At 33.4% G+C, this 14,995-nt stretch overlaps 1 protein-coding gene across 4 annotated transcripts in view; it reads right to left on the reverse strand.

Annotated features, from left to right (window-relative positions):
• The window catches only part of LOC140432833 (neural-cadherin-like), a 1,025,931-nt gene that overhangs the window by 37,514 nt on the left and 973,422 nt on the right, over positions 1 to 14,995 (reverse strand). For all 4 annotated transcript variants that reach the window (XM_072520963.1, XM_072520961.1, XM_072520962.1 and 1 more), the window contains exon 7: positions 5,376 to 6,699. In XM_072520963.1, the coding sequence (XP_072377064.1) occupies positions 5,376 to 6,699 (1,324 nt within the window). The remainder of the gene's footprint in view (positions 1 to 5,375; positions 6,700 to 14,995) is intronic.

Raw genomic sequence — 14,995 nt, forward strand, 5'->3', positions numbered from 1 at the left:
AATAATAACTAAAATACTAAACATTAATTTTGATTATTCTTTAATTTAGTGTGAGAAACGAGCTTTAGGAAACAGAGGAATACTATTAACCTCATAGACTGGCGAAGCGGTCATACGATAAAAAGACTAAGACTACATCTAGTAGCACGAAGACTAATGCACTCAATTACCTAGAAGAAGGGTACATTTAATGAAAAATAGCCCTCAATATCGAAAATACTCAAGTTTCAGAAATTTTCAGAAAAAGAAAACAGTATCCAATAGTCCAAGACGAAATATTTGATGCCGGGTGGTGGAGTGCTTGGGAGTTAAAGATGACTATTCTATAAGGCGAGGACTTAGAAGCATTCTTCTGAGGTATGGTCTGCTGTACAGAATCTTCTTCAGTCATAGACGTAGGGGTTCGCAACAACTTTTCAAGATACTGCGTGTGCATATGTCTCAATGAGGCTGGGATTGCTAATTTTGTATGTGTAAGTCGAAATAAACTAGAAACAACCTCTATAAAAGGGTTATAACAGGTTTATATTAATATAAAAACCCTATCGGGCTACATCACAGAACATTTTCGGAATAACTATATCATCATCAGTGCTATCCTTTAGTAAGAATTACTACTTTAATTAAAGCAAACATGAAATTAAAAATTTTAAGGAAGGTTATAACAAAAATTTGGTTTAATAGTTCCTGGAATTACATGTTTGAAGTCACTAAATACATAGGTAAAAAACCTTCAAATAAAATATTTTTTTTATTCAATAATATTTTGAATTTTAAAGTCTAAACAGTCGATTGGTCGGTCTAAAAGTCGGCCATAGCTGAAATATTACTAAAATTTAAAGAGATGAAAGTTTATAAGTCTTTAAAAATTCAATGAAGAGTTCTTACTTAAACTTCTTTTGTGAAAATCTTGTAGCGATGAACATAAAGAAAAAATATTTCACCAGGATATATCTCAATTAGAAAAAATGAGGTATATCGCTTTGTCAAGGAGGTTAGTTACTCAAAAATTTGTTCCGCTTACTTAGAGGAATATATTTGGTCAACATAATTAATAAAAAATTATAGAGCATGACAATTAAGTGCTGTTAACAAATTAAACAATATCGTTTGACCTAAATATTGAAACATCAGACTAATTAGAAATTCAATTAATTTTATGGTCGTAAAGTTCACGGAAGCTCCGAAAACTTATTTAAACTTCAAGAAAACTTTGGTTAAAGGTAAAAAGTTACAGCAAGAGGTTTAAGTAAAGTAGACAATGGCACATTAACTGGTAATTATTCTGTCTAGTGAATATTAACAAGAACATCTTAGGCAGCTTTAAATGAGATGCAGGAAATGGAGTTCCTTCGGTATTAATGTAATTATTATATTTTTATAAGCAGCTTATAAGCTCGACAGACGCAGCAAAAAATAATGAGCCAGGCAACTACAAGGAATAGTTTCGTGAATATATTGAATTCTTGACCTTAAGTGCAAAATAGGGCACTATAAAGCTCGTAATTCCTTTACTGCTGTTATTCTTCTTTCTACTATTATGCTTAAAACAGAGAACGAGACCAAAAAGAAAAGATTGACCTGGTGAGGAATGTGAATATGGTGGATCACTTAAAGAAACGGGACTAAAAAGAAAATTTAAGTGATCTGCAAATAAAAATACAAATCCGTACTAGAAGATGATTGCCTTGAGGCGCGAGATCTTAGGAGCATCTTCTTGGTTCTGGTCTGTTGAACAGTTTCTCCACTCATCGTACGGGTTTGCAACAACTCTTCAAGATCCTGTCTCTTCATATGTCTCAATGAAGCTGAGATTGTGAATTTTGTATGTGCGAGTCATATTAAACTAGAAACAACCTTATAGTGGAAACTTCCCCGCTTTTGTTTGTGAAAAAAAAAAAAAATAATTCACATTTAGTGTTAGCGAAAAGGCGAGAAAAAAGGTTAAGTTGATCTTCAGAAAAAAAAAATACAGATAAATTTACAAAAGAGCGAAGAAACATTAAACAACCTAAAAAAAATTGAAGAATTTTATCAGGAAACAAAACCAGACAGTAATATTCACTATAATTGGGCATATACTGCATTTAACCATATTTTTCATCCCCTTTCCAACGACATCTCACACGTCATCCTACGTTAAGCCGTTTGGCCTTTACTTCCGGGGGTTGCGATTTTGGGGGTTGTGATTCAGAGGATGGCCTTAGATCCAGCTACTATATCGTTAGCTCGTTAGTACTATTATATCGCGCATTGTTAAACATCAATATATTTCTGTCATGCTTTTGACAGAAAAGAAAAATTGACGGATCGAAAAAAGAAAAATTGACAGTTAACAAATGGTTTCGGTCTTGGTTAAAATTCATACTGGGCCGGTAATGCAGATTCAACGCTTACCGACAGTGACGTCACACTGTCGGTCTCAAGTGTCCCATACTCTGGTACGTGTATTGTTGTGTACTGCTAAGGACTTGATAAAATAATAAACCCAAGAATGTTCCAAGAATGAACCAAAATGAGTTCAAAAAATACATTAAGTTGTACTATTTTTCTATACTTTAAAGTATTGATTATTTTTAATGTATGCTACTTGATTTTTTGATGTATTTGTGGTAAATATATATTTAAAAATAATCACAATTGGTCACGCCAGGGGTCCTCTGAACTTTTGGTCAACAATTTTGGATATTGCGATTTAGTTAGCAAAGTATGTTATCATACTCACGTTTTTTTACATTAAGTTACAGACAGAAAAAGAATATTGACAGAACCGAAATTGGAGGCTATTTTGACAGATAAAGATTTTTTCCTCGGTCAAGATAGCGATAATGATTGTAGCGAAAACGAGAATGTTTCTGAAAACCTTTCAAATGTTTTTCATAAAAACGAAAATAATGCCCAAAATAATTTAGAAAATGATTCAGATTCGGAGTGGGAATCTGACGATGATACTCATTTACTGCAGCGTTAGAAGAAACTCCAGGAAACGGAACAATTAGGTGATGTTAAGAATAAGCAAAATACAAATACTTTTGAAACAATATTTCGACGTCGCTGATCCATGGACAGCTAGTGACCATCACGAATTCTGGACACCATTGGAGTATTTTCCTCAGCATTTTTGGAAAAATTTGTCTTCAATAAGTAACATACGAGCTATAAAAGCAAGCGAAAAGAAAATCCTAATGTCAACTCCGGGGGAATTCAAGAAACTAAGAAACTAACAGGTATTCATATTTTGATGGAAATTTTTGGATTACTGCGTTTACGCCTAGATTTCATAAAAGAAATTGAAATTACTATTTTTACACAGCTTTCTCCAGAATCTACAAGCTACGAAATTTTTTACATGATGTAGACAACTGTGCAGTTGCATACGAGACCAAAAAGGCAAATAAACTTAGGGCAGTTCAGTCCATTCTTGATGTACGAAGATGTCATGATGTCATGAACAAACCTAATCCTGTAGGTTTGAAGAATTTTCTGCTTGCTTTAAAAACAGGGCCAGTCTTGGATTTATTTATTTATCAAGGTGCAAAAACTTGGTCTGATGCTGCTCCTGGGCTTCGGCAATGAAGGATCTGTCGTGAAAAAATTGTCGACGAACTTGTGTCCAGGAACAACAATTTACTTTGATAGATATTTCACCTCCATTAATTTACTCGATTATCTATTAGAAAAAGAAATACTTGGTACTGGTAGCATTATGAATAATCGAGTCACACGAGTACTTAGGAGCAAAATAAAAAAAGATTCTGCTTTACTAAAAAAAGATCGAGGGTCCCATGAATAATGGGTATTCTTCTTCTTCCTATGCCGTCCCCATTAACGGAGGTTGGCGACCACATTTTTAAAGGTTTCCTTTTTAAAGGATTTAAAGTTACCCATTCGAAGATTCAAGAGTTCCGCAGTAAGGAACAAGAGCTCGAATATGGCACACACTTCCGATCAGGTACACCCTGTAGAATCAGCAATCACTATTCGCCAAATCAGAGTACGTGCTCTAGAAAGTGCCCGTATTACTGATTCAACGAATATGGATATATTTTAAAATGGATGGACAATAGATCTGAGACAATGGATTTTAGATCTGCAGCTACTTTACCATTGGTTGACGTACGAAGATGGGATAAAAAAATTTAAAGTACATTCTGGTATCTTGCAAAAATAAAATTGTTAAATACAACCAGTCAATGGGAGGTGTGGATTTGCGTGACAGATTTATTTCATATTATAGAATCTGTATGCGCACTAAAAAATAGCTTGTACGTGTCTTTTGGCAATTTATTGATCTTGTATTGACCAATTCATGTGATAGAGTATCGTCAGGATAGTGCAGCGTTTGGCGATAAGAGATCAAAGGTAATGGATTTACTAGAATTTTACGCAGTATATTGGAAGGTCACTAGCTCTAGGTGGTAAGCCTACAAGCGAGAGACAATCTACTGCGTCTATTTCAAGGGAACCGAAGACATTTGAAGACAAAGAGCCGGTAATTCCTGTAAAAAGAAAAACTTGTCCAGTTACCTTCGTTAGATAAAGGAAAAACCAGTAATGATCATTTGTCAATACGCTCTGTCAGCAATAGAAATTCTTACATGCGTTGCCGAAACCCTGGATGCATTAAGAAGACCAGATTCTTTTGTACAAAATGCAAAATTTACTCTCTCAAATAATTTTTTTTAGTTTTTATAGGTTTTCGTTTATTTTTTTTCACAAATAAAGAGAAAAAATAGAAAAGATTGTTAAAATAATAAACACTCTTTTCTTGGGACTGAGGAGGATACTAAAATAAGCGGTCTTGCATTATCAAGATGCTGTAAAACTATTTTTTCGATTTCTCATATTTACGGAAGTGGATATATTACTAATTGAAAGTTTTTAAGTTAGGTAAATAAATAAAAATATTAATAAGGAACGTAAGAAAGATACTACTGCAAAATGTTCCACGTAATATTCGACAAAATATGTGGTTTTTACACGACGGTGCTCTAGTTTATTTTGTAATAAGAGCAAAATTTTGAAGATTTACTGCCCAAATTATAACAGAAAGTTACTTATTTGAGTTGTTTTGTAACAACTTTGTTGCAAGCGTAGCCCGATAAAATAAACATCATGTCAGGACGGTGATTTTAAAACAATATAACAATGTTACAAACTGCGACAAATCCTAGGTCTTGGCAAATATATCCTCAGTAAAAATTGGCATAAAATTTAAAGTCTCCTGTTGAATAAACTTTTCAACTCCGTTTCATTGGAATACATGCACTGAATAAATTCTTAATTTGCTCTGATCTACTATGCTTAAAGAGCCTCACTGTGTGAAGGACTTTAAAGTTCGTTCTTTTGGTATCGGTTAAACTCAATAAACTTACTTTGATCTTGCTCGACTTTAAAAGATGCTCTCACGATGTCGCTCGCACTGGGATCGAGTCTGAACTGGAAAGGCGGGCCGTTGCTCTTAGATCTGTCGTCATCGTCGGTAGCCAACAATTCCACGACTTTTCTGGGTGGAACGTGTTCAGGAACAACTGGCCGGTAATCCTTAAGGAAGGTCGGAGCGTTGTCGTTAATATCTTGGACGATTACGGTCAAAGTTGCAGTGGCTGTTTTAGGAGGAATTCCGTCGTCAATGGCGAGAATTTTAACTTGATGTCTCGGAGTGTCTTCTCTGTCTAGAGATCGTTGTATGCTTACCGTACCTTCTTGATTAATGGAAAATTGCCGCTTTCTGTCAGAACTTCTGTCAATAGCGTACGAAACTTTACTCTTTCCACCCTGATCGGGATCGGTGGCTTTAAAAGTTTCGAGACTTTTACCGACTTCCGCGTTTTCAAAGACAGATACTTCGATGTTCGGTCGTTCAAACTGGGGTTTGTTATCGTTAATATCTCTCAGTCTTACCACGACCCATGAATAAGCTACGTGGTATTTATCGTTGTCATTATCCTCCCCTTTATCGTTCACCTGTATTCTAAATCTAAATCCATTACTTTGTAACAAATCCTCGTAGTCTAAAGGCTGTACAATTTTTAGAGACCCGGTACCGTCATTGTTGCGAACCATTGTAAATTTATCCGCCCCGTAACCACTATTTTCAATCACCTTATATTGGAATTTATTGGTTTCATCTTCGTCGTGCACAGTTACTGTAAGAATGGGCATTTCCGGAAGTGTCGCGCCATCTGTTTCATCTACTTCCGTGAACCACTCATCCTTTGTGAATTGTGGCGGCATGTCGTTGATATCTTTTACGCGTATAGACGCTGTTCCAGTTCCTTTCAACCCCCCACCGTCCATCGCCACCACTTGTATCGAATAATCGGGAGTCCTTTCGCGATCGAGACAACAGACTGCGGTTTTTATAACGCCCGTTTCCGATTCAATTTCGAATATTGGAGAGCCCGTCTCTTCTTCTATTACGTTCTTTTCAATGGAGTACACCAGTCGGGCATTTGTGCCTTCGGAGGGATCGTCGTAGTCGACAGCCGTCATTGTCATTACTACCATTCCAGCCGTTCCGTTTTCTGTTACGTTTCCAAAATACACTCCTTGCGGGAATATGGGAGCGTTGTCGTTGATATCTTTTAGATTAACTTGGACGTCGGCGTAACCCACAAGCCCTTCTCCTCCTTCGTCCTGAGCAAACACGGTGAACCGCCATTGCGGTCTACCGTTCGGTTGGTCCCGGTCCAGGGGCTGCAATTAACAAAAATTAGGATTAATATATTTATACAACGATATTCATTGTTTTCATTATGTATATAATATTACACATTATCTAATAAATGATAAAATATTATTTATTTGTTTAAATATTTGTAAAATAGTTGGTGTTAATAACCAGTAAACCTTTTGACCCTATGATAAAAATATTTAAAACTCTAAAAAATGGTATATTTAAGATTGTAATGCTACTAAAAATATTACATGATTAATAAGTCCAAATCAAATAAAATTCATAGTTTTACTGTCTTGGGACGTATAATTCTATTGGCTATCTATTCTATATGACTAGCTGTCAAGTAAAAACCTAAATTCTCTTCGTATGCAGTAGCGATATGTTCAAATTATCTTTTCAAACGACAATATAGTCAAAAAGTTTTTGCAAATTGATGAAATTTATACTACGCGCGATAAAATATTGAAATTTTTCAATGTAGTAAATGTTTACATGTTTGCTATGTAATGTGATAAATGTCATAAATAGTATTCTGAACATCAGCCAACAGCAACAGTAAAACAACCGTATCATGTTGATTTTTAGATTTTTTATCCCCACTCAGCTAAAGAGCATTATGGAATTTACGGCAGACTTACATTAAAATAATGTGCGGGTTTAGTACATTTTATTGATTTGCTTTTTTCCAATCCATTACCAGGAATACATAAAAGGATAAAGGAAATATAAGCCTATGCCAAGAATACTAAATCTTTTTTAAAAGCGCATTATTGTGTTATTTATAAATCAACTGCATGTGTTTGTTATCCTTTTTTCTTGAAAAAGTTAAAACTGAAGTATATATTTACTGGTAAAGCTATATTAAAAGCATATAGCTCAGAGTATAAAGCATTTAGATTTAGATGTTTTATACACTTAGCTGGATTGAAGTGCTACCCTCCTATTAATATATTAATTTTTAGCACATAAATAATACACTTGGAAAAGTATATTTGTAAATTAATCATAAGAATGTTATGATATCAAATCGATACGATGTAAATTGAAAGTTGATGAAAAAATGTGAAAACAATCAATCGCTATCTGGGGATAGAGATTGACTAAGGCTGTCTAAAGTATATAATATGGAGAAATAATCATCGTGGATGATACAAAATCCTAGAAACAACAACAATACACCATGGTTCAGAAAAGAAATAAAAGAGAAATGTAAAGAGAAACGAGAGGCCTACACGAAGTACAAAATATCAAATACCCCAGAATCTCGAGACACCTATAGAAGAATACGAAATGAAACAAAGCAGCTGGTAAGAAGAACAAAAAATGAACACTGGGAACAGTTACAAAAAGGATGGAAAGCGATTTCTACGGTACACAAAACCAAATATGGAGATTCATAAGAAACCAACGGAAAGAAATGGCAGAATTGAAGGAATACAATAACATACCAGCAAACGAATGGGAAAGATATCTGACGGAAATGTTTAAAGAAAAGAAAAATAATAATCAACACAATAACGTACCTGAATTAAGACACGAAATAGAAATAAGTTTTCAGGAAGTAGAAATAGCCATAAATTCACTCAAAAATAGAAAGTCACCAGAACCAGACGGAATAACCAACGAGCTTGTAAAACACAGAGGAGAAAGTATAACCCTAGAGATGAAAAAACTTATACAAAAACTAATATTGCACTACAAGATACCAGACGCATGGAGAAACAGCATAATGATACCAATGTTCAAGAAAGGAGATAAAGAAGAACCCAACAATTATAGAGGTATAAATCTACTGAACACCGCACTTAAGCTTACCACAAAAGACCTAAAATCAACCAACAAAGTCAATAAACTAACAACTTTATCAGATGAACAATAAGGATTCAGATCCGGAAGATCCTGCGTAGACGCCCTATTTGTACTAAGACAAATAACAGAAAAGGCCATCGAGTACAATAAACCAGCATATCTATGTTTTACAGACCTGACAAAGGCTTTCGATCGCATCCAAGTCGAAGACGTCTTACACCTACTGTATAAAAGAAACATACCAATCAATATTATATAAACCATCGAAAACATCTACTTCCATAATCGAATACAGGCAAAGATAAATGGAAAACTAAGACAGTGTATACCAGTACAAAGCGGACTCAGACAGGGTGACTCGTTAAGCCCACTTTTCTTTAATCTAATAATGGACGAAATAATAAAAGCAGTACGTAAAGGTTATGGCTACAGAATGAGGAACAAAGAAATCCAAATATTATGTTATGCAGACGACGCCGCATTAATCGCCGAGACAGAAGACGAGTTCCAAAGATTAACACACATCTTCAATACAACAGCCAAGAAATACAATATGATAATATCAGCAGAAATAACCAAATGCATGACAACATCTGAATACTCACTACGATGTAAAATCGAAATTTATGGGAAAATAATAAAGTAGGAAGCAGGGTTTAGACATCTGGGAATAGATATAACTAGTTACAGATCTGTTGAAGAAGAATTACGACAATAAAGCTTAAAACCAAGTAAAGCGGAGGGATCTCTTAATGACACAATCTGGAAGAATAAATACCTAAGACAAGACACAAAAACAAGAATCTATACAGTAGCAATTATCTGTTATATTAACATACACGGCTGAGACAAGACCTGACACATCTAAAACGAGACGACTACTAGAAACAACAGAGATGAAAATACTTCGACGAATATCAGGGAAAAGTCTGTTCGATAGAAAGAGAAGCGAAAACATAAGAAGAGCATGCAATATAGAAGAGATGGAAATGGATGGGTGACAAAACGGAAACACGAGTGGAACGAACACATTAGTAGAATGACAGAGGATAGGATAGTACGAATAGCACGAAATAAGTCACCAAATGGACGAAGAAGTATTGGCATACCAAGAAAAATATGTTTTAAAATAATTTAAACAATTTAGGAGGCTAATATTGAAGGAGAAACAGGCTTTAAAGCCTACATACAAGAATTAAACGCATAAAAATAAAAAAATTAATTTTTGTTGTATTGCTAACTTTTAAGTTCAAGTGCTCAAAGAAAATTCGAAAACTGTACTTCGCAGAGGCGTTAAAATGGATACTTTTTATCCCTTAACTTTTTAGATGGAGTGTTTTAGATCCAGGTTTTTAAAGTAGCTAAAAGATAAAGTTTATACATGGAATTCTTTGATAAACTCACTCGAGACTTTTGAACTTAAAATCGCCATTTTAAAGTTAAAGGTTAGAAAGATTTAACGACTGTCATCTTCAATTTAAAAAGCGAGCATTTGGAGAATTAAAAACCATATTTGCAGGCAGTAAGTATCAAATCATTTATAACGGTCTATTTATTTGCTCGGAATCCGCAAAGACGCGGGTTTAGAGTTAAGGCTTCGCTAGCTATAATTTGCTCCTTAATACCACATAATTTACTGTCTGAAAATAAGGAACATGCTAAGAACTTACGGTGGTTTAAATGGAATATACTTTACCGAGTTTTCACATTTGATGTTGTTTACGGCAAATATAAAATAGAAAACCAGTTTTTTATATATTTCGCTTATACGAGTATGTGGCAATTCGTTACTTTATCGAAAGTATTTCCCTCGACCTTCTGATTAGATGTATTTGCTGATAAATGCGTAATTTTCCAAATATAATTGGTTCAAATGCCACTTTTGGCATGTTACCCCAGGCAACAAAGCAATTAAAAAAATTGGAACACAAAAACAATTTTATAAAGATAAATGTTTTTTTCTTTAAATAAAATAAGTTTTTTAAGGGATTTCATACATTGTATTCTTTCAAAATATATAAAAAAATTTAACTGACTAATAAAAATATTAAATAAAAATGAACAACTCGGAAAATGTAACAAAAGATAAAAATGATAGAACATTAAATTTATAGGGGTTAGTGGTAATTTTATAAAGGTGAAAATATGTTAGAAGAATATATGTTAGAAGTTATTATTTAGACAACCTACCCAAAATAAAAAAAGAAGGCTTCACATTACGTAGAATCCGAGATATTGCAATTTTTCAAGCGCGCTTCGTTTTGAAGTTCTGTTTTCAGTGTTTATAAGTTTAAACAAAATTCCGCTCCGCATGCGGCCTCCGCGACCTTTCTTTTGGTTTACTAACTTTAACAAATTTCCACAATGTTAAATATGCATATAAACTGCACCAATTTCGCCTTTTAATATTTATAAAAAATTGCGCTGTGCATTAAAAAAATATCTCCGATTCTATCAGTAGCACAAACTTCTCTTTTTGTAAAAAGATGTGTATTTCATAGCATTTCAGTTGGTGTATTTTGTTTTTTCGCACTGCACTGACAAGTAATAAGGGCGAGAAGTCGAAGATAGGGAGAAGTAGCGAGTGTGCGTGAGTGTGTGTGTGTGTGTGTGTGTGTGTGTGTGTGTGTGTGTGTGTGTGTGTGTGTGTCTGTGTCTGTTTGTGTGTCTATTTTGTTTTGGTTTTGGAAATACTTTTATGTATCATCAGGACTAGATGTACTGTCTGGTATGACTGAACTACCGTAAGGTATTCCTTTCACGACGGGATCACTCACTGTGTTACCTCACCATCTAGGTATTGCTCTTCCTTTATGTTGTTGAAGTAATTGCTTCTCGTCTTCTAACCGTCTCCTTGTGGTACTCCTTCAGTGATTTTATATTTCTTCGGGCCTGACTTTGACTATGACCCGTGTCATAATTCAAAAGTCGATATGTGAAGTAGATAGTCACTCTTCTCCTAAGATATGTCATTTCGGTTAAAGCTCGCTTAATGTAATTCCAGTTGGGGCAGTTGAAAGAATTTTTGATGTAAAATGTGGCCACCAGACAATACTTCTTTGTATCCCTCTTCCATCTGGTCCCTGCGATCGCCTCCTTAGCTATGTTAACGACAAGATCAATCACATCTAGTGTTGAGTGAGCTTTTCGAAAACCATACTGATTGCTGTTGAGCTGCTTTTTAACTGCTGTGTGTGTATGTGTGTGCGTTTTGTGTGTGTGTGTGTGTGTGTGTGTGTGTGTGTGTGTGTGTGTGTGTGTGTGTGTGTGTGTGTGTGTGTGTGTGTGGATGTGTGTGTGCACCGATATTTGTGGTAACGTGTGTGAACATATTCCTGTATTATGGTAACTTCGTAAATTGTGGTAACTTACACACGTTACCACAATTTCATTCCTCAACATTTTCTTTGTTTTAGTAGTATTTGCTGTCTAATTAACTTTAAATACTCTTTTTTCTCATGTGCTTTTAATATATATTGTTTTGAATACATAGGATCGAATAGAGCTTAAATAAAAATTGTATTACGTCGATTCTGCGTATGTTGCCAGAAATCAGGTTGAGGCAGATTGAATTTACACACGTAATTGTGGCATCATGGGCGTAGTCGTTGAGTGGCGCCCTCTGAGATGGTCTTGCGGTGTTGCATTTCAGTTGAAATAAAATTATTTTTATTTCGATTTTGGGAATAAAACGTGTTAGTGTGTGAAAGGTGCCACAAAAGTGCAACAATTTTCTTATACGCGATGGCGATGTTGACCAGAAATAATAGGATATTAATTTATTGAAAGATTAAAGGAATAATAACTTTAAGAAGAAAAGCGTATTATTTCTCCAAACATTATAGTTAGATTGGGTATCAGATACTAATTAAAATAAAGTTTTCTATAATCAGCGATGTGCTGTGGCCATTCGTATAACTTTTCACACCTACTTTTCATGCAAATTATGTAAGTTTAACTTATGAAAATTATACCTTTGGAATTCTGTAGACCCGTATGAAAAAAAATATATATATAAAATTGTTCGTCTATTCATCCGTCCGTCTGACTCTGTTACACAAAATGTATTTCGAATCTACGAAACCGATTAAATTAAAATTTGGTGCATATGAACCAGTTACGAATAGTTATGTGAAAAATAAATTTTTAAATATGAAGAAAACTGAAATACTATGCTTTAAATTTTAGATCAAATTAAAGGGCCTGTTTAAAGGGCCTGTTTAAAGGGCCTCAAGTTAAAATTTTTATTAAGTCTAAGACAATTTAAAATTGGAGTTGAAATAGCAGCTGCATGAACTTTCCATTATCAATGAATAAAATACTTATCACAAGAATTGCTTCCGACCAGCCTGGAGAGAAAATTTTGAAATTATTGTTGGTAGCGTCGTCACTATACATTTTCGGACATATGGAAACTATTTTATTTTTAACTGAAGATGAACTATAATTTTAGAGTCAAATGATATAAATGCTTTTCAAACATCTTCTCTCTCAGTTATTGCAAATGAGAATTTCAAAATGCTAATCTTTGATATTTTTTAAATATAATAGGAGATTATATGATACCCTATTTTTAGAGGTTTATATAATAACTTAAAACACAAATCAAAGCGTTGCCACAAAAATGACGGCTGTCAAATTTGAGCGTTTTTATACAATATGCCGTTTTTTAACTCAACAACCAATTATCAAATCACTATAGCATTTGTTGTTTACTTTCTGATCTGATGGAGATTAGTATCAAATGATATTTTAAAATTCAAAGACAAAAATCAGGCTGTGTATGCCAGACAAAAAGGTGTGAGTTCGAGTCCCATTGTATGCCCGGATTTTTCTTCCCCAATTTTCTAATATGATTTGATAACGCTATAGTAATTATATTAATCTTCCCTCAGAAGAACCTATCCAATTATATAATAAAGTATGGAACATTCCATTTAAAAACAATGCTCAGGATCTGTCAATGTTCGTCAAGAAACAATTAGACGTTTAAAGAAAAAATGATAATAACATAAAATAAATTAATAAAAAAATAAATCGTTATCGTGTTATAAAGCAATTTAAACAAAAATTATTAACTTCGACTGCTTCTAGATCGTCTTTTTAAAAGTAGCGATTTTATGTTCAGTAGACCTTATAAAATGTAAAGTGAAAATTTAAAGTGAAAAAATCGTTTCTTACAATTTCACCATCATCTACTTACAACTAAAATAAAAAAGTGTTCTGTTTTGTTTTTACTAAACTTTGACCACTTTGATAATTTTCCACCTGTAAACCAATCTTATTCGGAAACGTTCTCGCAAGCTTAATGTTCAAGCCAGCGAAATTAAAAAAATATATTTTTCAAATACCAAGTGTTCTGCTAGATTTTTTTGAATTTATTGCCACCCTATTAATTTTTCACTTCTCAACTACCCCTTATGAGAAGTCAATAATTCTGTTGGGATAATATTTAAAGTGAAAAAATCTTTTTTTGCAATTTCACCGAATTCCACAACTGAAATGAAAAAGTGGTCTGTTAAGTTTTTACTAAACCTTGACCACCCTGATAATTTTCCACCCCTAAATCAATCTTATTTGGAAACGTTTCCGCTAGCTTAATATTCGAGCCAGTGGATTAAAAAAGAAAATTTTGAAATATCACAGTGTTCTGCTAGGTTTTTACGAATTTATTAGTACTTGAGTAATTTTTTATCCCAAGACTAACCCTAGTGGGGAGTCAATAATTCTGGTATTATAGGTTAAAATTAAAGGGGTAGATTTTGTTTGTAATTATACTGCACTTTATTCAAAATAAGAAACTGATCTGTTTTTAGTAAATGTTAACCAACTACACGTTTTTACTAAATGTTAACCAACCACACCAATTCTATCAGCCACATATTTACAATATTTTTAGTTTTTTACTATATTTTTAACAGACGTGTCATTTTTTTCTTGACTACCCAAATTAAAAAGCATTCTCAAATGTTACTCTGTGCTAAATAATATATACTTTTTAAATGTTTAAATATATTGAATATTTTAAATATAGAATAGTCTAACTATTGAAAATATGAAAATACTTTGTTACAAAAATTATAAATTTTAACTGTTTTAAAAAAGTTACTCGGATTCGCGTCGTGAGTACCCTTTTATGAATATAAAATAGCTGAAATCAAGTTGAGTTTTAGTAAATACAATGGCATTGTTATATTTTACATAATAATAAGCAGGTAAGAAATATTCAAATTCCAATAATTTTATTACATCCTTTACTTTAATTAGCTAATTGTAAAGGCGGATCGAGACACCTTGCGCACCTATTGTCAGAAGATTAAAAGATTTGTATTTATTAGGTACCTGAAAATTTGGAAAAAAGCTTAGGTATTAAATATTTTAATATTATTTAAATAAGAAGGGTATTAAATATACTGTTTAGGTTAGTTGTATAACATAAAGAGTTTATATTACTTGGAAAACATTTTAGCAGACAAATATTTTAAGAATATTCAAATATGACGG

The sequence above is a fragment of the Diabrotica undecimpunctata genome, chromosome 1 (assembly GCF_040954645.1).
Source record: "Diabrotica undecimpunctata isolate CICGRU chromosome 1, icDiaUnde3, whole genome shotgun sequence".
NCBI lineage: Eukaryota > Metazoa > Arthropoda > Insecta > Coleoptera > Chrysomelidae > Diabrotica > Diabrotica undecimpunctata.